Genomic DNA, 25932 nt, shown 5'->3' with positions numbered 1-25932 from the left:
CAATTTGAAGATTACCCAGATATCACATGATAAGGACATACGTTTGGTGGTTTACATACCCCCCTCAATTATTACATACAATCTACGAGGTGGAACTCAAGAAGGTTTAGTAATTATCTCAAGGCCTCACAGCTGGCAAATTCATAAGTATCTAGAGCCAGAATCAAAGCCCATAAAGTCTAACTCTGGAAGGCTGGTACTCTTACAAGCTGTGCTATAAAGTATCTTAGTATAGCCCAGGATTTGAATCTGACTTGAAACTGTCTAGCTCTAAAGGCAAGAACTGTTCCCTTCTTTCTGTTCAAAGGTGCTACCATTCCGGTGATTTTAATACAAGGTTTTGTTATGCAAACAAAGTGGGGGTGAGAGAAGTTTTTGGAAGGCAAAACAAAAAATCAGTACAGCTAAACAATTTTCAAAGGTAAGAATACAATCACCTTTAGATAGCTACTGAAGCAATTAAAAGTTAAGTAGTTCGTCTAAATGCGGGGCCAACCATCGAAACGCACATGCAATTTACTTTGTATTTAATAAAAGCCGGCCTCCCAGGCTTCTATTATAACCTTCTAAGAACTGCCATACTCTTCAGGAGACATATTTTTGTATCTCCAGCTCACTACTACTACCTTATCCAGTTACACACATGTGAACTGTGCCTATATTTCTACATGCCCGGGGGGAGAGTGAGCAAGGACTTATCAGGGCAACTTGAAAGACACAGAAGTGTGTAAAAGACGTAATAGCAGCAGAATTCCACCTTTTTTTTTGTTTTTTTTCCTTTTCGTCCTTGTCTCTTTACCGTAAAACAAGCTGACAGCAACACCACTGTTCAGGGAAAGAAACAAGATCAAACAAGAAGCAAAACTTAATAATTTATGGCCAGGAGTGGCAGGGTAAAACGAGGTCTGCTCAAGTCAGACTTCAAAAATAAGCAGCAAGGGATACTACAGACAGCCTTCCAAATTACGCCACATTTAAAAGGGCTTCCTTTACAAAGAAAACAGTAACAACAACAACAACCTCTTATAGTTTATTCCACAAAAAGAATATCCTGCCGGCTGATGAATACAAGAACTTTTAACACACACCCTGTGCCTATTATTAGCCGCATCAACGGAAATTCCTTCTTCTAATTCATAATTCACTGTGGGGTGATCTGTACAACAATAGAAGCAAATACACACCAAACAGCAAACAAGATGCCACTGCTGGAGAAGGCGCGCAAACACAGCACGGGGAACCGGGCCTCTCCCGCGAACTCCCGAAAACAAAGCCGGGTCCCGGCACGCACTGCGGCCGGAACTACATATCCCAGCATACAAGGCGCACACCGGCTCCCGGCCGGACTACGGTTCCCGACATGCTCTGTTGACAGCTGGTCGGCCTCCTCAGGGTGTAGGGGTCTAGGGTCTCCGCAGAAGTGGGGTTTGTTTCCCCGCTCTCAGCCCCTCGGGGTCGCACACCATCACCCACTAGTAAACTGTGAAGTTTACGATTTTGGGGGTCAGTCTTCATTGTCCGTTTTATTCGGAGAGCAAAGAGCTGTGGCTAGGGCGGGCGGGGACGTAGGTGGGTCAGTCTGGCCGGCTTGAGCCAATAGCGCCGGAGCGGCTCTTCTGCCACTATGGCAACCGCGGCCGACCCCAGAGGGACCAGGCACCCATTGGGTAGAATCTTTCGAGAAGGCTCGAGAAGAAGGAAGCGGAAGTGGCACGTGGAGGGGCCGGTGGAGGCGCCGGTGAGTAAATGCCGCAGATTCTGGAAAGTTCTGATCAGTGCGATACATAAGGCTGAGGAATTGGGACCTCCCCTTTTGGGTCGGTAGTTGAGCGCCGCGCCGGTGAGCAGCGGGTGCAGATCGAGACAGTCCTCCCGAGCTTGAGGAGCGCCCCGCGGAGACCGAGCGCCGCTTTCTCCCGTGCTTAGTCCTCCGAGTGCTGCCACTGTGCCCGGGAAGCCGGAGGCGCCGGCAGGCGGGCCGTTCGCGTTTCCGTCCGAGTGACAGAGGAGCGGTCGGACCCCGCGGGAGCCGCGCGCGGCCGGGGCAGGAAGCGGCTGCCGAAGCAGCGGGAGGGCGGCAGGAGGACGCAGACCCAGACCCAGACCCAGAGCCGAGGCGGAGGCGGAGGCGGACCGCGACCCGGCCATGTCGGTGGTGGGGCTGGACGTGGGCTCGCAGAGCTGTTACATTGCGGTGGCCCGGGCTGGGGGCATCGAGACCATCGCGAACGAGTTCAGCGACCGCTGCACCCCGTAAGTGGGAGCCTGCGGGGGCGCCGGGGGAGGTTCTGGAGTGCGGAGAGAGAGCAGGGGCCGGGGCTGGGGACCGTGGGGACCCGGGGCTCGCGGGCGGGCTGCGGCGCGCCGGGCCGAACGGAGGGCGGTGTGGGTAGCGGTGCGCCCCTGGGGAAGGTTGGGAACCGGCGGCCCGGCCCGGCAGGACGCTTGCCCGACAGGGGTGGGGGCTTGCCGTCGGGACTGGAGGGGGGTCGTTTTGGCGATCCGGAGGCCAAGAATAGTCTCAGAGTGGAGAGTCCCAGGGTCGTCGCTTCTGGGGCGGGCTTCCTACTGATGGGAGAGCTAAGGCCAAGCCCGCGATTTCGTTCCCTTTTCTTGGCAAGCCTCAGTTCGCTGCTTCCGCGGCCGCCCCCGTTTCCCCACGCGGCTTCTGAGCTGACTGAGCCGCCCCCAGCTTGTCCCCCTCCTTCCGAGCATGCCTCTGCGCACCGCAGATGCGGGGCTGCTGAGCTTTTTCTTCCGCATTGAGTCTCCGAAATGAACTAGAAGCTTCCAGAGCCTGTATGCTGCTGCTTGTCCAGTGAGCGGGCGGATTGTTGTTAGCGACCGCAGAATCACTCCTTTGATAGATGCCTTTTCTTGCGCACTTTCCGTTGCTAACGCTGGTAGACTTCGTGCCTGGGATCGTTTGTGAAGATGTGAACGGCCTTTTGCTCGTTTTAGGAGAGCCATTCAGGAGGAATCCTAAATCATGTTCTAGTTTATTAATTTTGCACAGTTTAAATAAAGGAGATAAGATGAAAATTGCACACTTCTGTGCTAGAATTCGGGGATGGATGTGGTCAGAATTAGAATGTTCTATTCCACAGCAGCATGGGGTGGGCAAGGGCAACATTTTATTAAAGCAACTTTTTCAAGGGGCTTATTTTCTGAAGATCATCATGCAAACACGCCTGCATGTACATTGATGGAAACAACTGGTTCCTTCTCAGGAAAATTAATGTAGGTAGTAATTTTTTCAACGTCTGAAACCCAAGATAAAAAGCCTAGAATGATACCTTGAGCTCACAGGTAGGATGACCGTGTTTGTATCGCTGTTTGAGTGCAGATGGCCATTTGTGAAGGTGAATGGAAACTCAGAAAATTAGCAAATGTTTGGCATTGATAGTACCATTGGAAAGACTTATTCCACGATTCTACCTCTTTGCAAATCTACAGTCTGTTCTTTAGATATGTAAAAGTCTGTATAATTGGAGTACGCTAAGAAAGACAGCATGTCAGGCTTTCCTGCTTAGGGACAATTCACATCTTTGTTCTCTTTGATCCAATAAAAAAGAAAAGCTGTTCAGATGAGACTAGGAAAATATTGTATATGTGACTGTGGTGACCACTGTGAAACTGAAGACAGCAGGTATGTCCCTAGAAAAGGTAAACAGAGGGCAGCATTGGAGTTCCCTGTGATCTTGTTGATACAATAGATATTTGACTCACTTGCATTGGCCACTATTAATTTCCAAGTGGAAAATGAGTAAAGTCGTTCTGCAAGTGAATGGTTACTCTAGTCCTAGAATGTTACTTTGTTTTCAGAAGGTTCTAGCCTTTGCTTGAACACTTCTCCGGCTTTTAGGATGCTATTTAGAGCACCTGCACAGATAATTTGGGTCTAGGGTATCAGAGCAACCTTAAACTTGATGCAGCCCCGTGTTTAGTGCCCTCAGCATATTCCCACTTTGTTCACCTACCTGCGCCTTGATTTAAAATCTGATTTGCGTTCCTCCTGACAAGACTTGAGTTTATCTGTGCTCTGTGCTACCATTCCATTTCCATTGCTGAGAAGGCTGCCTCACAGAGGTCATTTTTCATCTCTTCAAAGCTGACTTAATTAATGGAACTAATTATTCATGCTTTTCCCTCAACAATTATACTCTGTTTGCTGTGGTACTTGCTCTGCCTCATACTTACTTGGCCTCCTTAAGTAGAGTTCCTCGTAGGACCCCTTTGTGCTTTTAAACTGCAGAAACCTAACTTAGGCCAACTTGTTTGGATTCATATAAATCTGTTGATCCTGAAGGGGTGGAGGTATATCAGGACAGTAATCGGTATGACAGTGATACTTAGATTTGTACAGAGTTGCCAGCTGAGAGTGGAATTCACTCCATATATTTTGCTGATCATGTGGCTAGGGCCAAATTAATAATTCCCTTTATTCAAAGTATTTTCAGAGTTAATGTCCATTTCCTAATAATTGGGGACCTCGAGAATTACACGGGTATTTGAAGTAATGGAAAATGCCCCCTGAGCCATGAGCAGACTTTTTTGGCTAACTGCCCGTTAGATTAGATTCTCAGAGTAACAATTAAGTGGACTTCTACTAAGTATCTGACTAAAGCTTTAGACTACAACATTGTGCCCTACTTGTGCCGCCCACCAGCACCCCCGACGTGGGTAGGAAACTGGTGTATTATTTTCTCGTCTATGCTTTTCAACATTTTGAGACCTGTGGTTTGTACATTTTCTAGATCTGTCATATCATTTGGATCAAAAAACAGAACCATTGGAGTTGCAGCCAAAAATCAGGTATGTTCTTTAAGACCATTCTGGTCACGTTTTTAAGGGAGAGGTTATGAAATATCGTAGGCTGTTTATGTTTGAGTTTTAGAAATGTAATGTACGTATCTTTAAGAGCCCTTAGATGGTTATTTTTCCTTTGTTCCCTTCCTCTTTCAGTGAGTAAGGTCTGTCTTAACTTTCTAATCTGCCAACCTTTTTAGTGATTTTGCTACCTTCTAATTTATCTAATTTTTAAAAATTATAAATGAGACACCTGAAGTTCTTTCATGTGGAATTGTGATACTCATTTAAGAATTAAGGAAGATTTCTTCTAGAAGTTCTATATTTTAAAAGCATTTTCAGGTTATTTAGTAAGGTAAGACTGGGAGAACTGTCTGTCTAGATGTGTGCCGTCTTCAGGGTAGCTGTTAGATACACTTGAATTTGCCTCCTCTGCATTGAAATGGGAAGTAAGTAGGACATACACATGAGCTTTTGAAGTCTTACAAGGAAGTAAAGTATCTCATCAATATTCAACATGAGTACATGTTGAATGACAGTATTTTGGATCTGTTAAACTAAGTCACTGAAATTAACTTCACTTGTTATTAATGTGACTAGAACATTTATGTATGCCCCTTCCATTTAGGGCTCACATTATAACCAGGAACCCTTAGGGTTGGGGAGGAAAAAAATAAAGGAAAAGAACGTGAAATTTGAAATCTGTTTGGAGAGGCTGTAAGAAAGAGATTGAAAAAATTCTTTTAAACACAGAAAATAGTACTGCTGAAAAAGAAGCAAAACTCTAAACCCTGGAATGCTATAATAAGGCAAGTTGGAAGAGATACAAGGCAAAGGAGAGAAAAATAGCTATGCACACTCAAAATGGTGTACTTAAAAGAAAAGGGACACATCAGTGGAGGAACTGTCTCCCTCAGTATGGCTATTTAGAATATTGATATGCCAGACCTTAAAATGCTGTTGCAGTTTTTTTGTGGTTCTGTGAGGAGACTCAGTGGAGGCTCAGATGTAGCCTGTAGATTACTAGATACACTTCAACTCCATTTCAGAATCACAGGGAATTTTAGTACATAAACATGCTTAAATTCCATGTTTGAAAAACTGCCAGGCTGTATTCCTCCCTTTAAAAGAAGTAGACCAGAGAAAACAGTAAATAGGAAACTGTTCTGGTATTTTCATTACTTTAGAAGTCTGTTTTTAATCTTTTAATTGTTTCTGTATTTTAAATACAGTTTTCACTGTTGAGTGCCTTGAGTGAAATATACTATGAAGTGGGACTTTTTAATGCGGAGTCTAATCATCAAAAATAAGCAGTTAAAAGTCACTTAGAAATTTTGAATGATCCTCGCTGCTTCTGCTTTTTGGTACCGATAATTAACATTCCATGATTATAGCAGCCCGTGTATTTTATGGCACAAAATGTTTATCCCGACCAATTAACAATTTATTAGACTATAACAATTAACATTAACTTTTTTAAAAAATGTAATTTGACTTGTAGTGCTTTTAGATCTCCTTATTCGTGTATTCGGTGGATATAAAACTTAGTAAGTTTAGTGGGGAAAAAGGAATGAAATAAAGGGATGCAGTTCTTGATTTGTTCAGGGCTTTAGAGGTAGTTTCCCAATCTTTGATTTTATCTTGCAGGGTTTGAAATCTTTTTAAAAGTCTGTAGTGACAGCATTGCCTCCTGTTCCTTCTCATTTCCTACCTTTTGGCATTTCCCAGGGTTGCGGAGAAAGTTACTTATATTATGGTTTGAGTCGTACAATTGACTTTTTATAAAATTATAATTACCGATGTTCCAGTTAGAAAAAAAAACTAACTTCTCATTTCTTTTTCAGCAAATCACTCATGCAAACAACACAGTGTCTAACTTCAAAAGGTTTCATGGCCGAGCATTCAATGACCCCTTCATTCAAAAGGAGAAGGGAAACTTAAGTTACGATTTGGTTCCAATGAAAAATGGTGGAGTTGGAATAAAGGTAATCTAACTGACTAACTTTAATGTGCTTAATAGGAAATGAAATTCACCTATAGAAAAAACGCCTAGTTCTTAATAAATGTTTACCTCAAATTTCTTAATTAGATGATCTTTTTTTTGTCAAGTTCTTTTAAACTGTAGGTATATGTTTTAATGGCCGAAAAGTATTTAAGTGGCATATATTGCTATACCTTAATTAATATCTTATGACTTCTTTATAATTGTTAAAATTTAGGTTTACTTAGTGGTGCTTAAAAAGTTCTCCATTGTGTTACAAAAGTCTGTTCCATTACAGCCCAGTTGCAATTGTTTGAAGAGCACTCGTGTAATGCAACCAGAGATCTGTTCTTAAACTAGCGGGGGCATTCCTGTGTTATGACCTACACAAAATGATATTTGTCACAGTGATTCATCTCTTCAGTTAGAATGGAAATTTACTACTTTGTATATAATGTTTTCACTAGTACTTTGGGTAGGGGGAAAATTTACCCTAGATTTTTTTCCTCTTCATCTCTAGAGAAAAGTTCTTTGTTGCATTTTGGGTTTGGTTGGTTTGGTTTTTGGTGTCCTGTTCCTTTCTTCTTTAATGACAGCTGCAACAATAAAGATTTTCTAGAAGAGGATATGTAATAATATATGGAAGTTAGTATTAGCATGTAAACGTTAAGTACTACAATGTTTAAAATGTTTCTTTCCCTCATACAGGTAATGTACATGGACGAAGAACATCTGTTTAGTGTGGAGCAGATAACAGCCATGCTGTTGACGAAGTTAAAGGAAACTGCCGAAAACAACCTCAAGAAACCAGTAACAGATTGTGTTATTTCAGTAAGTAGAATTCAACAAGGCAGTGTGTTTTCTTTTAATTTGCCTTTCTTCCTACCCTTTAAGTGTTATTACTAGAGATCAAAATCCTACTGGACTGTATTAACAGAGTGTTCAGGAGCATTTCAGAGTATGTTTGAGTGGTATTTTTAGCAAGAAGTTGCAGGAATTCCTGACTGGAGGTGCAAATCAATCTCTTGCGGGACTCTTTGAAAAGACTGGTCGGTTGAATTGGAAGATGTTCTAATGCTGTCCGTTAACAACACTGTTAGACAACCTGTACGCTTAACGGGGATTTTCAGAATTCTGTCCATTGTGAACCAGTTCACTAGAAGTTTTATGATGTAACCTACCAGTAGTGACAAAACTTAAAAGATTTTTAGCACTGGAAAATCCACTATCAGTGGACAGTTGATAAGTTACCAAGGGGTATTTGAAAACGATAGAAGTCAGTCTTTTATTTGGACGCCAAAAAGGCAGCTGTAAATTCTGCTTTCCCAAATGTGTAGGGTCACCTTTTGATCTGCTCTGGTTATGCTCCGCACTAAGACTGTCTATAACGGACTACATCACGCGTGGTCTTTGCATTACAACATGAGCAGGGTGGCCTGCCCAGACCAGTCAGAAGCTTTGGTGACTGTGTCCTAGGATGTGAAAGGATGAGGCAGAGAGCCCTGTCTTGCCCTTGCAAGACAGAATATGTTCTACTAAAAAGGAGTATTGGGCTGTTGCATAGAGAAATAATATTAATCTCTGGTAAAATTAAGAATTAAGTTACAAGTCAGTAATTTTTCCTTTTTTTTTTTTTTTTTGCTAAGTAAGCTAATATGGAAAAACTGCTGAAAGCAGTGTTCCTGATTTGAAAAGTGAGCAGAGACCCACTTTTGCTCTTGCCTCTCTTTCTGAAGCAGCTACAAATACTTTGGGGAAAAAAATGAAAGCCACTGTACTAAGTTTTCTCTTAGGTACTTTCTAGTTAAGTGATTCTATGAATGTATTGTTAGATTCTCCTGAAGAGTGTCCTAGTTAAAGTGCTGTCCTAGAAAGTGATCAAAAGAATTAACCTAGCTAAAGCACAGGTCAGCACCATAAGAAATTTCATCCCATCCCTTGAGCTGTTTTTGCTCTTCTTTTTAGGAATATCAACAGGCTTTGCCAAAAAATGTTTTTGTTATCTTAACAGGTCTACAGAATTAGGAGGTACCCCATCATCTATTAATGCTTGAATACAGTGAATAGCAAACTGCAGGGCGGTGGTGTATGCAAGAATTAACTGTGCGTTACCTTTAGGTACCTGTAGTATTGTCTGTAGTTTAGTTACGTTTAACATTAAATGTTGACTTAGCATTGTGGTTTCCAAATAAGAAGTTTCAGACTAGCTTGGAAATGGTATTTCATACACTTAGATTTAAAGCTTTCTTTTATTAGGTAGAGGCAGTTGTCACTATGTCTTAGTGAAGACTCCTGATTAATTTTTATTTTGGGTTAAAATTTGGTTATAGTAAAGATTACTTTGATAATACAGTTTCGGGGCATTTTTTTTTTTAAACAGCTACTCTTCTGAAAGTTACGAAACTTGCTAGAAACTAAGTGTAAATGTCTATTTCTGTTTTATAACTTTGATAGGCACATATTTATCTGGACTGTTGTTAATGTGTTATAAGTGGTTGTGAGGAATTTGTGTGTGTTCTAGACAACTTAAGGTTCTTTGTTTTCTTGTTGGTAGGTCCCCTCTTTCTTCACAGATGCTGAGAGGCGATCTGTATTAGATGCTGCACAAATAGTTGGCCTAAACTGCCTACGACTTATGAATGACATGACAGCTGGTAAGGAAAAAAAAGCTACTTTTGTGTAGAAGTGAATATACTATCAAAACTGAGTTAAGACAAGTCAGATATCCTAGCCAAACATTTTTTCATGTACCCGTAGAAACATAGCCTATTAAAAGACATGGGTTATATTTGAAAGCAGGAATTCTGTTTTTTTTTCAGATGCTTATGTTTAATGAGAAATTGTCACTGTGTCAGTTTATGAATCTGTTGTCATTAGGAAGTACTTCTAGGTATATATTTCAGTCCTTTGTATTATGTGTGTTGGATTTAGTTTTTTATTTCCTCACATGGTTTTTATAGTTAAATTTTCCCCAAACTTAGGATTTTGGGTTTCACAGCTACCATGGCTACGAGTATTAATGAGGTTAAAAAAATTTTTCCCCCTTAGTCATTGATCACTCATTTTCTATCAAATATTGATTTAAGCTGTACCATTTGCCAGACATTGTGTTAGGTACAGATAGGGTGGTGAGCGGACCAGTCACTGTTCCTTCCTCCTAGACCCTTTACTAGTTTTTTATGATTACAGGTGAGCAAAAAGTCAGTTACAATTTAGTGTATTCAGACAAAGCAAGTAAGACTTTATTCCAGAATATTTCTAATATGTGTATTCTTTAAAACTCTTAATTCAAATATCAATAAAGGTGTATTCTTAGGCTATACATGTTTAGAAACATGGTGGCTTCAAAGTTCAGAAAAAGCTGACCCAGTCTCCTTAAGGTAGATCAGTTACTTGCCTTGGCTCTAAAAAGAAATTGGTAGGAACTGCCATTGCTATAGTTGTATATTAAATTCTTAATTTTTTTGGATAAGCATTCTCCTGGCAGGTTGTGGTTAAAATGTAAGTATGGCGTAATTAGCCTGCTAATGTTTGTGGTTACATTTCATTGTATTTGCACCTTGTACATTTTCTTTGTCACATCTCTTCATTGAAAAGTAATAGAGCATTGTTCTAAAATCAGGGAAAAAATTATGCCATGAAAATTAGTATGAAGTCAGGTGTGAAAGAAACGTGTTCACCAAGTTTCCTGCATGTATAATTCTTTCGGTAATGATGAAATTCCGAAGAAAATGTGAAACAAGAAATTGAAACAGTTATTTTTTTGTAGTTGCTTTGAATTACGGAATTTATAAGCAGGATCTCCCAAGCCTGGATGAGAAACCTCGGATAGTGGTTTTTGTTGATATGGGACACTCAGCTTTTCAAGTGTCTGCCTGTGCCTTTAACAAGGGAAAATTGAAGGTAAAGTCATAAATTTGAACTAAATGACGAAAACATATTAAATGTGTTGTAGTTGTCATTACTTTAAGCTACTGAGCCTTCTTGACTTTGTGCTTCTTAGGAAGCAGAATTTTGGGTACTATAGTAACAAGGACTTATTCCTAACACTGCTCCCCATAAAGATGACGTGATTATTTTAGGAGACCCTTAAGTGTTCTTGCTTAGGAAGGAGATGCATTTTAAGATTATCTTCTATGTAATCATTAAAAGTAAATTAGAGATTCAGCATTTCACTTGGATTTGGTGGTAACATTTTTCTTAGATTTCATGTTACTATAATTTAAATAAAAGTTTTGATCTTATTAGTCTTTAGTTGTTTGTGTAGTAATATTTAAGATTCTGATTAAAAATATGATTGAAAATAACCAGATTATTTGTTTTAACTAAATTAGGTACTGGGAACAGCTTTTGATCCTTTCTTAGGAGGGAAAAACTTTGATGAAAAGTTGGTGGAACATTTTTGTGCAGAATTTAAAACTAAGTACAAGTTGGATGCAAAATCCAAGATTCGAGCACTGCTTCGTCTGTATCAAGAATGTGAAAAATTGAAAAAGCTAATGAGCTCTAACAGCACAGACCTACCACTGAATATCGAGTGCTTTATGAATGACAAAGATGTTTCCGGAAAGATGAACAGGTGCGTCTTGAATTCTGCTAGATTAAACAGAAGAAACTTCTTGCTGAAACTATAGCCCAGGTGTCAGTCTAGCTGTGGTGTTGAGAGTCTTGGTCCACATTTTCAAGATTATATGCTATATACTAGGACTGTTCACACCATTAGAATTAGGGTCACTTGTGTGAAAAGGTTTTTTATTTTTTTAAAGAACAGGTTTTGTTGGGGTTTTTTTTTTAATGTTTGTTTATTTTTGAGAGAGAGAGTGGGGGTGGGGGGTGAGGACAGAGGATCTGAAGCAGGTTCTGTGCTGACATCAGGGAGCCTGACGCGGGACTTCAACTCATGAACCGCGAGATCATGACCTGAGCCGAAGTTGGACACTTAACCAGCTGAGCCACCCAGGTGCCCCTACAAAGAGGTTTTTTAAAAAGATCTTTGCTAAGTGTCCTCATGATGAAATCTTTTTAGTGTTTATCAACTCTTGGTGTTTCTGGGCTAGTAATTGAATAATGGTTTCACAAAAACCATTTAGGAGTAAAACGGCAGTCTATTGAATGAATAGTGATTTTTTTCCATTAACGCTGGTAGAACTAATTTTTCCCCCATTTCTTTTCTGTATCTGTTCTGTATATATATATATATATTTTTTAAAAGTTAACAAATTACAGTACAGTTAAATTTGGCCCATACGGAATGGAGGTTGTCTGAGGAAAAACAAATTCATTGGGTTAATATTATTTTCAAAAAAAATAGAACAAAGTATTGGCTTTCAGATGCTTTTTCTAAAAATTTATAGTGTTCCTCTTATTTGCCAAGGGCACAATTTGAAGAACTCTGTGCTGACCTCCTGCAAAAGATAGAAGCTCCCCTTCATTCCCTTCTGGAACAGACTCAGCTCAGAGTTGAAGATGTGAGTGCAGTTGAGATCGTTGGAGGCACTACACGAATTCCAGCCGTGAAAGAAAAAATTGCCCGATTCTTTGGAAAAGATATTAGCACGACACTCAATGCGGATGAAGCAGTAGCTAGAGGATGTGCACTGCAGGTATTACGTTCTCAGCCCTCCTTTCTCTTGCTGCTCGTTCCTTAAGCCATTTCTGCTTTGTTTCATTGTGGTGGGGTCATACAGTAAGCAGAGCCTTGTGTCTAATAGATATCACAAGGGAGCACGCTTCCAAAAACATCTGTTAAGGCTGTGGGGAGACCAGGATTTTCAGATCTGGAACATCTAGGAAATTTCTGATTAAAAGAAATTTGCAGCTGATGTTTCTTGAGCTGTGGACTAGGAATAGGCATGATTCTGAGGAGACACGGGAAACACAACTGTAAAGCATGAATCAGTTGTGTGGTGTTGACAGTTGTTACAAAACACACAGGGGGATTAGAATAACAATGTGGTGCAGTAAGGAATTGATTTGGGGGAAATTTCCTGGGCTAGGAGTATTAGTTAACAAGTGATTTTAGAAAATAGCTGACCCCCTTCCCCCTAATTGATTTTAACTTGCTTATCAAGTAAGAAGGTGGCTCAGAGGCTCAAGTGTGTTTGGCAGAGCAAAAGCACCAAAACTAGAAGTTGTTGATAAGAAAAGCAGCATCTATAGTTAGGATATCACAGTCTGATGTAAGTAGTTTTGACTAAGTTCCAAGTTAACAATCCTTAAATTTTATTCTAGTTCGTACAGTTATTTTTGATATAAAGCAAAGCAAGAGATTCTATACACAAAGATATTTAGAAGGACTATACTTAATACTTAAAGAAGAACATATAGGTACTCATTATTGTTAATTATCTGTTGTATCATCATGATTCGTCATGGGGTTTTTGTTTTTGCTTTTTTCCTTGATAATGGAGTATGCCCCCTTCCCTAAGAAGTCTACCAACTCCCCAGAACATCGGAAGTGTATCATTTCTTTAGAGGAAGAGCTCACTTTTGGTCTCTCTTTTGAAGGGTCCTATGCTAATCAGAAACTGACTTTTAGTGTAGTCACATATTTAGTCATTTTTATGTAACTACTCTAAATCCACCTGTCTGTTGGGTGTCATCTACCCCAAATGTGAATTTACCATCACCTCCTTCATAAAATTCCTTGAAAATATGAATATTTGGGGTTTTATCTTTTTTCAGTTTCTTAGACATTCGAAAGATGATGTGGACAGAGCTGTTTGTGGATATATACACAGGTTCAAAAGTGGTACAGCTTGTAATTGAAGTTGCTGTCAGGACATTTCTGGAAAGGTCCATGTTTTTTCCCAAGCTCCTATGAAACTTGCTGTTAGTTAACTGTTGCCATCCTAAGATTCATTGTATTATCTGTCTTTATATTTAGTGATTGGCATAGTATTTACATGATAAATCCTTTGCACTTAAGACAGTGTGTACCGTAAGCAATTTTGATTTTGAATTTAAACTTGATATCCGATTTTAATTAAAGGGTGAGTGCAATTATTTATTCATAGCCTCCTGATAATCCTTTTTCTTTTTTCCTTTTAAGTGTGCAATTCTTTCCCCAGCATTCAAAGTTAGAGAATTTTCCATCACGGATGCAGTTCCCTTTCCAATATCTCTGGTGTGGAACCATGATTCAGAAGATACTGAAGGGTAGGTAGCAGAAGATAACTATTCAAATACTGTATTTTAATATCAAGGAAAATTAACAAATGACTTTTACAGTTGAGAGTCTGATTATTGGGATCTTTGAACAACCAACCTGATCAAAATATTTCTCTCATTTTGGTGTTAATAAATGGTGGGCTAGAATTGGTAGAGATCTCAGAGTGTTTATTCAGTTTGTGTAGCACAGTAAGTTTACATGTTTGCAATACTGAATGCATTTTCCTTTCCTCTAGTGTGCATGAAGTATTTAGTCGAAACCATGCTGCTCCTTTCTCCAAAGTTCTCACTTTCTTGAGAAGGGGACCTTTTGAGCTAGAAGCTTTCTATTCTGACCCTCAAGGAGTTCCATATCCAGAAGCAAAAATAGGTGAGCCATTAATTTTTTGTGTTTATGCTTTTAAAGACTTAGTGTACAAACGTAAAAATTTTTCTTGATGTCGAGTGGAGTAGAATTCCACGTAAAGACATTGTTGATTTAGAATAATGGTGATGGAGGAATCTTTTCCTTCTATGGATGAAGAAATTGGCCAGTAGAGATGAAATGACTTGCTGGTGCCACTGTTACTTCCACATATTTGTGTTTAGGGACTCTTCAGTGTTTTTTCTCTTCTGATGCAGTCTCTATTTGAAGCATCAGCACCTACTTTTACTGTTAACCTTTCTTCTGGATGGAACGTTACTTCCAACTTAAAACCTGCCTCAGAACCCAGTGAAAAAAGTACATCTTTTTTGGTACACTTTTCTTGGAGAGGTTTGGCACTGTCTGTTTTGACTCCTAGTTACTGGAAGTCTGTTGGAGAGCTACAGATACATCTTCCTGCGTGGCCATGTCTCTTTCCCAGGCTGAGGGCGAAATTCGCCAGCATCGCTAGATGTGTTCCGGACTCACCCTTGCCCCATACCTTTTTGTAATGAAGTTGTTTGAAGGAGTCTGACCTGACCAGTTGTGTCTTCTTTCTTATTATTTAAGACTAAAAGTGTACTGGCACAGATTGTTTGGTTTTGTTTTTAAACAGTTTTTACGAATTTATTGCTAAGAAATTGTTGAATAGAGACTGAACTTTGAATAGATAGGTTGGATTCTATGCATTAATTCCCCATCATGCAAAGGGTATAATCCAGGTTTTTTAGTATGTCATCAAGTTAACATGTTACCACCAAAACCATTAAGCTTAGACATACTTAAAGAACGGTCTTGAATTTCTCTTTCTCCTGTGACTTGTCTTGGATGCCCCATAGTAAATGCTGTTTCTTTAAATTATTTCCTGACCTCTAGTGATCTGATAATTATTGAATGTCAATTCCAACATCTTTCACTGACCTGGTAATTAAATATGTAACTCTCTGTGTTTGTGTAGACAGCGCCTTAAATATAGGGCTGTTAAATCCCATATAGTGCTTTGCACATATGAGGTTCAAAATACTTAATTTTGGTTTAGTGATCTCTGGAATAAAGCTATTGGTGGAGATGATAGCTAACACTTAGCACTTGGTTCTGTAGTTTTACATGCTCACTGTAAACACTTGCCAACTCTGTCCGTGGAAACATAGGTTAAATAACTTGAATTAGGACACATAGCCTGGGTTCAAGCCCAGGCCAGAGTCCACACTCTTAACCCCCCCTGAGTAATGGCTCTGGAACTACTGTATTTTGCATAGTAATTTCAGACTTTGATAAACAGGGGTTATCAAAACCTCTCGTATTTAAGACCTAGGGAAATGTTTTGATTATTCAGTCAGAAAAACCGTATTCCCTAAAGACCCTGTGGGATTAAAATGCATCTGGTGCTTGATATCGCTTGAGAGCCATCTACCTTACACTTGGTAACAGATTTTCCAGTCTAGTTTGTCCCTTAGCACCAATCTGGAGAAACAGGGTAGGAGGAGGCAGGGACTGCTTGTCAGCAGTGCAATATCTAAGTTAAATACACCCAATCACAAGAGTGCCCTTGCTTTTGAAGGTTTTATGGCATATTAAGACTAATCTCAAAGCATTGAAGTTTACCATATAACTAAGTTTATTTTATGTTTGTAGTGAAAAAGATTCTTAATTCAGTTGGTAGAGAAAATTGGGGAGATTTAGGACTAGCATACTTTCAAGCTGTATTTTCAGGCCTTTGACTTCTTTACGGAGATTTAGATGCACTTCTAAAATTGCCAATTTCTTTTTGTTCCAGGGCGCTTCGTAGTTCAGAATGTTTCTGCGCAGAAAGATGGAGAAAAATCTAGAGTGAAAGTGAAAGTGCGAGTCAATACCCATGGCATTTTCACCATCTCTACAGCATCTATGGTGGAGAAAGTCCCAACTGAGGAGAATGAAGTATCTTCTGTTGAAACAGACATGGAGTGTCCAAATCAAAGACCAGCAGAAAACTCAGACACCGAGGTAAGTTTCTGGATCACCCTTTGTGTTTGAATATATAGTAGATTTAATTCTATAGGAGAAGGGTAGGGAAAGGTTAAAATACATGTTTCTTAATTTTGATTAGAATTTTGGGTAAGGGTGATAATAGCAATTGCTAGGTGATGATAATATACAGCCCAGAATTTGATGACTTATGATTAAATTCTATATAGCTTAATTTGAACTGGCACATTACAATATAACTAGAGTCATAAAGTTTCTCTGAATTATTTTTTTAAAGGCATCGACCACATATTGAGAAGGCGGTGTTGACTGATGATTAAGAAAAAAGACTTAAAAAAATTAATGTGGTGGGATATATACCAAATATTAAAGATTATTTTTAAAAATTGTGAAGTTGACTTTGGTATTTCAGGACTTGCTTTTATTTACATGGTTTGCACTTTTGTTTACATGGCTTGCTGTATTGTGGGAGGAGGGAAGAGAAGTATCTACATAGAGAATAGAAAGTTGTTATTGTTCACGTTCTTAATTTAGACTTTTGTTAGCATGAGTGCAGAAGAATTTTAAGAAACTTCAAGATAGATTAACTGTTAGAGTTTACTTTTGGATAATAATCACAAATAGCTTACGTGAAGAGGCAGGTGGTGTAATGTTTTAGTTAACATGTGAGAAAGTATGGTATCCTGTGGCCACACAACTCTATTAACACTGTTACCATTTCTAGAACGTTTAAAGAACATTTACATCTGAGCCTTCATTTTCTCATTTAGAAAAATTTCAAAATAATGAGTTAAATGACCAGTGCCATATACTTTGCCATTTGGCGACAGATACCATTATTCTAATACCTGTTGTATCAATCTCTTAGTGCCTTTTGGGTATATTTACATCATGAGTGCCTTGTTTTTGAATACTTCAGTGTCTGCCTTAGAATCTTGAAGTTCTGAAAGAAAATTTTAAGAGGCTTCAGGGTGGATAGAAAGTAGTTAAATTAGAATGTTTTGGGCTTTTCCCGAAGATGGGAAAAGAGTATAGCAAGCACTGATTATTGGGGATTGAGTTCTACTAACATGTAGCGTATATTCTTTATCCTGAGATCTTCTGAGGTGGAAATGGCTGGATCCCAAAAAGAAGGTGGGGACGGATGCGGTCTTGGGTATCTGTAAGCTGAAATGATGCATCCCTGAATGACTGATAGTTGGCTATTTTATGCAACTGTTCATTTCATTGAAATGGAGCTGTGTTGAGATGCTCACAGCTGCTGGTGAAATTTAAGTTTTGGAATCTTGTTTTTTGGGAGAGAGGCCTGGAGTCAACCTACTTTTTGTGCTTTTGAGAGCTTAAGAGCTGTACAAAGCTAGGTGAAAGTTTCTTAAAGGAGAGTTCTTGACTCATCACATCAATCAAAATGCCTACTTGGTTATTTAACTATATTAACTGCTATCGTTGAAAGAATTTCTTACAGGTTTAAGATTTGTAAGGAGTTTTCATGTGTTTATTTTGCTTTTATCCAGTCTCTTTTTTCCCCCACTTATTAAGACTTCAGAAATTGAGTGTACTGTCTTTGGTGCCCTATAACCTATTAAATTTATACAAGTACACCTGCTTTCTACATCCTTTGTGCCTGGGCTTTCATTTCAGAAAAATATCCAGCAAGACAACAGTGAAGCTGGAACACAGCCCCAGGTACAAACTGATGGTCAACAAACCTCACAGTCTCCCCCTTCACCTGAACTTACCTCAGAAGAAAACAAAATCCCAGATGCTGACAAAGTGAGTGACTCTTCTAGTTCATTCCTTTAGACAATGTTGCAACATGTGATCATTAATGATATCATTAAATCTGCAGTTTCAAGAGCAAGCACCAAGTTATCTTATTCTGGGTAGGATTTTTCTTCTGTTAATTTTTTATGTGTTTTTCAATTAAAATGAGTTAGAGGTACTCAAGCTCAACTCAGGAAACTGAATATCCTGCTTTAAACATGACAGCTTCTCTTGATGAACTGCTGCTCCGAGCAACAAGAGATGAATGCATGGCATTTCTTGTCTTCCCTGGTGCCAGACATATCTGCTAATGTGAGGAGCAGAAAGAGCTACATCCCAGTGCTGTGTGATGAGTTCTTACTTGCATTAGTCTGATGATAAATACACGGGCTATAGGAGTCTAGTAAACTTTTTTCTCCTCTCAAGTGACCTGTCAAATTAATTATGATCTGGTAACAACCAGATCGTACCTCAAAGTAATTTTGCTTTGCCATGCTTCCACAGTATGTACTGGAAGCTAGATGATTTGTGTGGTGTTCCTTGAATAAATGACAGCTTCTAATAAGCGAACCTTTAAAATTCATGGGCCGATAGATACCGCCAAGTTTCCATTGTGACTCCAGATCATTCTGTGCTTTGCAGAACTTCCACTTTTTGTGCAAGTTGCATGTAAATTATTAATCTTTCATTAGTGATTTGGTTCTCTCTTACCCTCTGATGAATTCTAGAATTGTTCATTGGCAAAAATACATTATACACTTGGTAAAAGCTTTCAGTTTTTAATCTCATGCCCTGATTGGTCCTGGCGGGGGGGGGGGGGGTCCTACTATGAGCTTTAGTTCCTGACTCTCTGAAAGCCGCCTTTTTCTTCTCTTCCAGAGTTGCGTGGTGGTGGAGGTGGTGGTGAAGCAGCTTTGCTTTCTTTGCCACAACAGCTCCCTGCCGTCCCCATCCTTCCCCTTCACGTAGCGTTGAGCATGAACTGACTTGTGCTGATGGTCTCAGTACCTGTCTGGAACATAACATGGGGCACCATCTCATATTCTTAGTTGTAGGTGGGACTGATAGCAGCAGACCCTCTGGAACACTATCACATACTACTTTGGAGATTCTTCATCGTGCCTTGTCGAGTGCCATTTTGTGATGTATTGGTTTAGTCAGTAGTCGGTTTAATGTTGGACCGTCAGAGAGTCTTATGCTGACTTCACTGCCACACATGTGCTGTCATCCATTCGTTTCCCAAATATCTGTCGTACTCCTGTGTTTTGCTAGGTATAGATGTCATCTAACTCATTTTCCTTGTGGTTCGTGCCCCCGGAGCATGCATAGTCTGTTGGGGGGTCTGTGCGCTAGAGTGAAGAAGGCATGGGGACTGCGGGCTGATTGGCAAGATCATTGTGGGTGAGGCAGCTGGCCGCACTGAGACCTGTGACTCAGGAATACTGAAATAAGTCTGGGAAACAGGAGTTCTAGTCCCGTCTCTGTCTTCATCATTTTAGGCAAGCCGCTGAACCTTTCTCAAGTCCCAGTTTCTTCTGTGACGTGCCTAGAGCTTCAACCTTTTTTTTTTTTTTTTTAACTCCCCAGAATTATCCACCGGTGGTGTTTGCCGTATCGATGGGCTATTCTTTCCTATTTGGCCATCCCAGCCAGTCAGGGTATATGTTTTATACCCCTTGGTTTTTCTAATCTGTTCTACAGCTGAGTTTCCTAAATTGTGTTCTTTACCATCTCAGCTAGTAGGAGCCTATAGAAATGGAAACACAGAAAAGTCCTGGAAAATTAAAGACAATAGGAGAGATACTTACTTCTTTAGCCCTGTATTTACATATTTTTAAAAACTGCAGTAAATTGTTAGTGTTTGCTGCATCATTTCACTTTCTATATTAAGGCTCTTTGTCTCTTTTTACCTTACAGAGTTGCTTGTGAAAAGTGGGATCACTCAAAGACAGATAATAGGAATAAGGATACTTATACATATACTTACATATATGTATGGGTGTGTGTGTATATATATAATCCCCGCATTCAGCAGGAAACTTTAAAAGGCACTCATCAGTATAGTGCTAATTATAATTGCAACAGGTATAATAGTGGGATACAGGGATTTAAGTATATATTACAGGAGTAGATTGGTCCTAACATGCTTAGCATTGGTCATAATCTATCTTGTTACTATTAAGGTTCTAGACTATTATTTAAAGATGTGGCAATTTAATAATATTTATATGACTTTTGGAGTCTGAAATATTGTTGAAGGGGGTTAAAAATTAGAGAACTATGAGGAAAAGCTTTAGCAGGAGAGATTAAATTTACCATGCAAAGAGAAAAATATCCTGAATTCTTGAAGGAAAGTGTGACATGTTTAACTTGTAACTGCAGCCCAGTGTAAAATGTGTGGTGGGAATTAGACGGTCTTCGACATTCTTCTAAAGTTTAGGGACTTTATTTTTGCCTAAGTCATCAGTAAGTATGATAGGGAGATACTGTTGTCATTGTTTCAAGGATTATGTAAGAATTTTTCCACTTCTTTTTTACCCCTTCCCTAAGGTAAATGAAAAGAAAGTTGACCAGCCTCCAGAAGCTAAAAAACCCAAAATAAAGGTGGTGAATGTTGAGCTGCCTATTGAAGCCAACTTGGTCTGGCAGTTAGGGAAAGACCTTCTTAACATGTATATTGAGACAGAGGTAAGTGCTTCAGGTAAATATTTTTCATTCTGCTGTGTATTTAGTTGTTTGGCCCTGTTACCCATATTTCTAATAGATAAATACGTACACTTCTTTCCCATACTCCCAAGTTCTATACAGTTTTAGGAATAGGATGAGTCCATAACTAATGGTTTTCCAATTTAATGTTTTTAACAAGCTTTATTTATAGTTTTGCATCCTTTTGAAAGAAAGCTGTACCGTAGATCATTCTGCCAGGTATATAATTGATTGCCCAAGTTCTTGGAAGAAATCGGATGCCAGTATGACCTAGCACAGAGCACAATACAATTGGTATTTCAGGCCGCACTACATATTTCTGTTACAGTACGTTGTGCTTCTTTGTAGTCTAGAATATGTGAACATAATTGAGATTCCGTTTTATTTTGCTGAGATGGCAACATTGTGCTTAGAAATTTAATAATTATACCTCGCTTATATTTCATAAGTGGGTAAATAAATTTATAGTCCTTAATTTCAAATATGGTGGAGGAATGGTGTGACCATTATACGCTTGCCGATATTAATCCTAATAGGAGACGATCGTATAACTACCTAAAAAAAAATAATAAATTACAGTGGATTGGGTTTTTCCCCCCTTGGTATTAAACCTGAGATGCGGAAGCTATGTAATTTATTACCTAATTTTTTTTTTTTTTTTTTTAAACACAACCTACTACGTGTATATAGTAAATGAAGAACTTTGTAAGATTTATTGGAAGATTCATGAGGTGTATGTTAGAACTGTTAACACTTTTGGGGGCAGGGGTATATAATTGTTGATTTTAACACCAGAGTCTAGTTAAAATTTAGTTACAGATAACAGAAGACTGGAATTGACCTTTTCTGTTTTCTGATAGGGTAAGATGATAATGCAAGATAAATTGGAAAAGGAAAGAAACGATGCTAAAAATGCGGTGGAGGAATATGTGTATGAGTTCAGGGACAAGTTGTGTGGACCATATGAAAAATTTATATGTGAGCAGGTATGTGTAGAGCATTGTTGTTTTCTTTTTCTGAGTTTATTTTGAGAGAAAGCGCACATGCACGCTCACAAGATGGGGAGGAGCGGAGGGAGAGAGAGAATCCCAAGCAGGCTCCACGCTGTCCGCACAGAGCCTGATGCTGGGCTCAGTCTCACAAACCGTGAGATCATGACCTGAGCTGAAATCAAGACTTGGATGCTTAACTAACCGAGCCACCCAGGTGCCCCACGCTCTGTTTTTATTCGGATAATCTCATAAAGTGTTTCATCTCAAGTCTGACATTTAAATCTCTACTAGATTATGTAACGAGCTTTTTGAAAACGGAAAACTTGAAATAGAAATTGTATAAACAAAGTCTCAGAAAGAGGCCCGTTAGTGATGTGCAATTTTACATTCTAACTTACCCCAGTGACCCTTTAGTTGTTATCATCCACAAGAAAGAACCTATCAGACATTTACTCAGAGTCTGTGACACTAAAGGTATGGGGGCTAGAGGGATAAATAAGAGGAAAAAACCTTGCTTTTAAAAGACCTCAGACCTTTTTTTTTTTTTTTTTTTTTTTAATGACTGGTTCCCTTGTCTGCTCTGTGGTCATTGTTTTATCCCATAAGACTTGTTCATGCAGTTGTTCCAAAGTTTATTGAGCACATTATTCCCCTTAGCCCTTTTCTAAGCTCCCAAAGTCAGTGTGGCTCTGAGTAAATCCCAGAAGACCAACTATGAAAGATGGGACTTGGAAAAAAATTGGCTAGATAGAAATTTGGGATGGTTTAGGGATTAATCCTGAAATTATAAGAATTTAAACTTGGAAGAGTCTGTTTTGTTCTAAGATCCTTGAGCTACCTTGTAATAAACTTTTGGTTTTTGGCTCTGCCCCGACACTTCCTGAATTTCTTAGATGGTTTGGATTCTGAAGGAGAGATGACCCAAAATAGGGTAGACCTCCTCAGGCTAGAGTAGAAATAATTACATGAATTGGTTCGGAAATGATTTAGGTTCAGTGATTGAATTGTTGTCAACTTGTCTGACATCTCCCTTTCAGTATTCGGTAGTTGTGGGAGTGAATAGAAAGTTACTTAGTCAAGGCCCAGTTGCTTTGGAGAACGGGAAGAGAACTGCTCTTCCATAACCACATTTCAATGTATAGATTGTCCAACACTGGACTTCTGAGATACATCATTAAGTCAGTAAGCAGCTTACCAAAAACTCTCAGATGTCCCTGTGTAAAAGAGAAGCCAAAGAATTACAGTTCATCCCTCATGTAAAATGTATGGCACGGGTAGTGTTTATTGCTCCTTGATAACTTTTCAGTAAAGAGAATCCAGCTAACCAGAGTGCCTTCCTAGAAGTAAGATTGGTTACTTAGCGTTTAACACTTCTGAGGATGACTGTTTGGCTGTGAAAATTTTTGCAGTAAAGTTGCAACTGATACGGATTCTCTTCTGTGTCCTATACAGGATCACCAAAATTTTTTGAGATTGCTCACGGAGACCGAAAACTGGCTCTATGAAGAGGGAGAGGACCAAGCTAAACAAGCATATGTTGACAAGTTGGAAGAATTAATGGTAAGCCCTTCTCTCCCCCTAGACTACAGACTTCTGAGATGCAGTTAGACAAATGCTAATTTATTACATTTTGTTTTAGAAAATTGGCACTCCAGTTAAAGTTCGGTTTCAAGAAGCTGAGGAACGACCAAAAATGTTTGAAGAACTGGGACAGAGACTGCAGCACTATGCCAAGATAGCCGCGGACTTCAGAAATAATGTAAGTCTTTTTATACATCGCAAGGAAGTTAACCTAGATTTTAATAAACTAATACTAAGCTGAGGAGCCTTCGTTGTGAACACATCTTCCTACGTGAGACATTTGTTTTTGTGTTTGAGACCAGAGGTAGGTTTGAACTTCATGGAAAATTGGGTCAGGTGAGATGTTATTGTTAAATACTTCGTTTCACAGGATAACTGTGCTTTTTTTCCATTCAGGATGAGAAATACAATCATATTGATGAGTCTGAGATGAAGAAGGTTGAGAAGTCTGTTAATGAAGTGATGGAGTGGATGAACAACCTCATGAATGCTCAGGCTAAAAAGAGTCTTGACCAGGATCCAGTTGTACGTGCTCAGGAAATTAAAGCAAAAATAAAGGTAAGCATTAATGTCTAATGTTTACTCCTGTGTTCTCTTTGGGACTCCAGATGTAATCCTGTGAACTTGAGACAGTTCTTTCTTTGATCAGTCTTTACCTCATTCTGACTGAAACCAGATTTCTTACTAGTTCACTGTTGATACTTCAAAATACAGAAGACCTTATGTTTCTGTAAAATTCCCTTTTCTTCATTATTCATTTACTTCAATAAATAAATACATTTGTTGAGCGCCTACCATGTGGCAGCCATTGGTCACAGGTTAAACTGAGTGTACAGAGGCAGTCCCCGCCCCTGTCACAGTCCACCTGCTGGTTCGAGGAAGGCTTCGCAGCTTACAAGTGCGGAAGGAAGTGTATCAGATGGTGTCAGGTGCTGCGGCACAAATGAAAGTAGAGTGTTAGGATTCCGGGCACTGGAGAAGGACCCAGATTGGTATTGTATCAAGGAAGGACTTGCCAAGTGTGTGAGGCTTTAAAGAAAGCTAAGAAGAAAACCAAAGAATGCTTTTCATCTGCAAGAATGTTTAAACACGGTGAAGGTTAAAGAATCGTGAGCCTTTGAAGTCAGGGGGCTGTAAACTTAAATCCCAGCTCTTCACTCACTGGTTTTCCTGATCGTGAGGTTAAATTATCCAGCCTCTCTGAACCATCTTCTCTCTCCTACATAGATGGGGATCATAATTCCTACTTTCTAATACTGTTGTGAGGATTAAGTGAGGTAATATAATCTAGGAGTACTTTGCAAGTTCCTGACACATCCTACAAGAATATTCTCTTCTCTCTTGATCAGGCCTCAAGCTATAGTTTTGGGCAAGTATAACGAGAAAATGAATTCCTTGAGCTGTATATAATTGGAGTTGGTAGAAATGTACCCGTTCACGTGTGTTATGAAAGTAATTGGAAATGACTGGATGGATCTGAGTTACCCTGATGACCAGTTTTGTTTTCCTTGCTTAGGAGTTGAATAACACCTGTGAACCCGTCGTAACACAACCCAAACCAAAGATCGAGTCACCCAAACTGGAAAGAACTCCAAATGGCCCAAATACTGATAAAAAGGAAGAAGATTTAGAAGGCACAGAAAATCTGGGTGCCGAGCCTCCACGTCAGAACGGGGAGTGTTACCCTCACGAGAAGAGGCCCGTTAACATGGACTTGGACTAGAGCACACTACGTCGGCTTCGTCCTTCAGTCAGTAGATGTTTCTGCCACAGTATGTGACTCTATATAACATACTGAGACTATTTATATTTTCTTTTTTAAGGATGTTTAGAAATTTTGTGTATTATATGGAAAGAGAAAAAAGCTTCAGTCTGTAGTCTTTATGATCCTAAAAGGGAAAATTGCCTTGGTAACTCTCAGATTCCTGTGGAATTGTGAATTCATACTAAGCTTCTGTGCAGTATTCCCATTTGCATCACTGAGGATGAATTTGACTTTTGTCTTTTGGAGAAAATAAACTGTACTGCTTGTTCAAGAGGGCTGTGATTAAAATCTTGAAGCATTTGTTCCTGCCAAGGTAGTTTTCTTGCATTTTGCTCTCCATTTCAGCACGTGTGTGGGTGTGGATGTTTATAAACAAGACTAAGTCTGATTTCATAAGGGCTTTCTAATATTAATTCTGTCCAATAGAATATGACTTTTTGCTTTGATATTAAAAAAATCCAATGAGTAAAGCAAAAGCTAGTGAAATGTGTTAGCAGCATGCAGAACAAAAACTTTCAACTCTATCTCTTGTTATACAGCACATTGTCATGTGAAGGCGTAAATTGGAAGAAATGTGGATTCTGTTTGTCACTGATATTGTGAAGCTTTTATGAGCTTTAAAATAAAGTTCATCTCATGGTGTCATTTCTAAACGGTTTTGTCACTAACTTACATGGGACTGAGGGAGAGGAAAAGCATGTAAACTGTAGCAGAAATGAAGTTCTTTTGTATGAAAAATCCCAATTTTCCCTTTTCTGATACCCCTTACATATGCTTTCTCCTGATAGAAAAG

The 25932-nt window shown here is 39.3% G+C and overlaps 1 protein-coding gene across 2 annotated transcripts; it reads left to right on the top strand.

The window, feature by feature from the left end:
• Positions 1-1755: 1755 nt before the first annotated feature.
• HSPH1 (heat shock protein family H (Hsp110) member 1) lies at positions 1756-25792 on the top strand. Of its 2 annotated transcripts, XM_047078521.1 has the most exons (18): positions 1756-2253; positions 4758-4815; positions 6654-6794; positions 7499-7621; positions 9345-9444; positions 10560-10693; positions 11125-11369; positions 12165-12393; positions 13842-13948; positions 14197-14330; positions 16141-16349; positions 17973-18104; positions 20646-20783; positions 21662-21787; positions 23246-23353; positions 23433-23552; positions 23771-23932; positions 24891-25792. In XM_047078521.1, exons 1-18 carry the CDS (start codon positions 2147-2149, stop codon positions 25095-25097), a joined length of 2580 nt encoding a protein of 859 aa, XP_046934477.1. In that variant the 5' UTR covers positions 1756-2146; the 3' UTR covers positions 25098-25792. The 2 variants fall into 2 exon arrangements, with proteins under 2 accessions (XP_046934477.1, XP_046934484.1); XM_047078528.1 differs by lacking the exon at positions 17973-18104.
• Positions 25793-25932: the final 140 nt, after the last annotated feature.

The sequence above is a fragment of the Lynx rufus genome, unplaced genomic scaffold (genome assembly GCF_022079265.1).
Source record: "Lynx rufus isolate CCGP_SWC_20201006 ecotype Redwood Valley unplaced genomic scaffold, mLynRuf1.p SCAF_1, whole genome shotgun sequence".
NCBI classification, from domain to species: Eukaryota; Metazoa; Chordata; class Mammalia; order Carnivora; family Felidae; genus Lynx; species Lynx rufus.
Note: the sequence above shows the minus strand (reverse complement) of the source record. Positions and strands in the feature narration are given on the sequence as shown.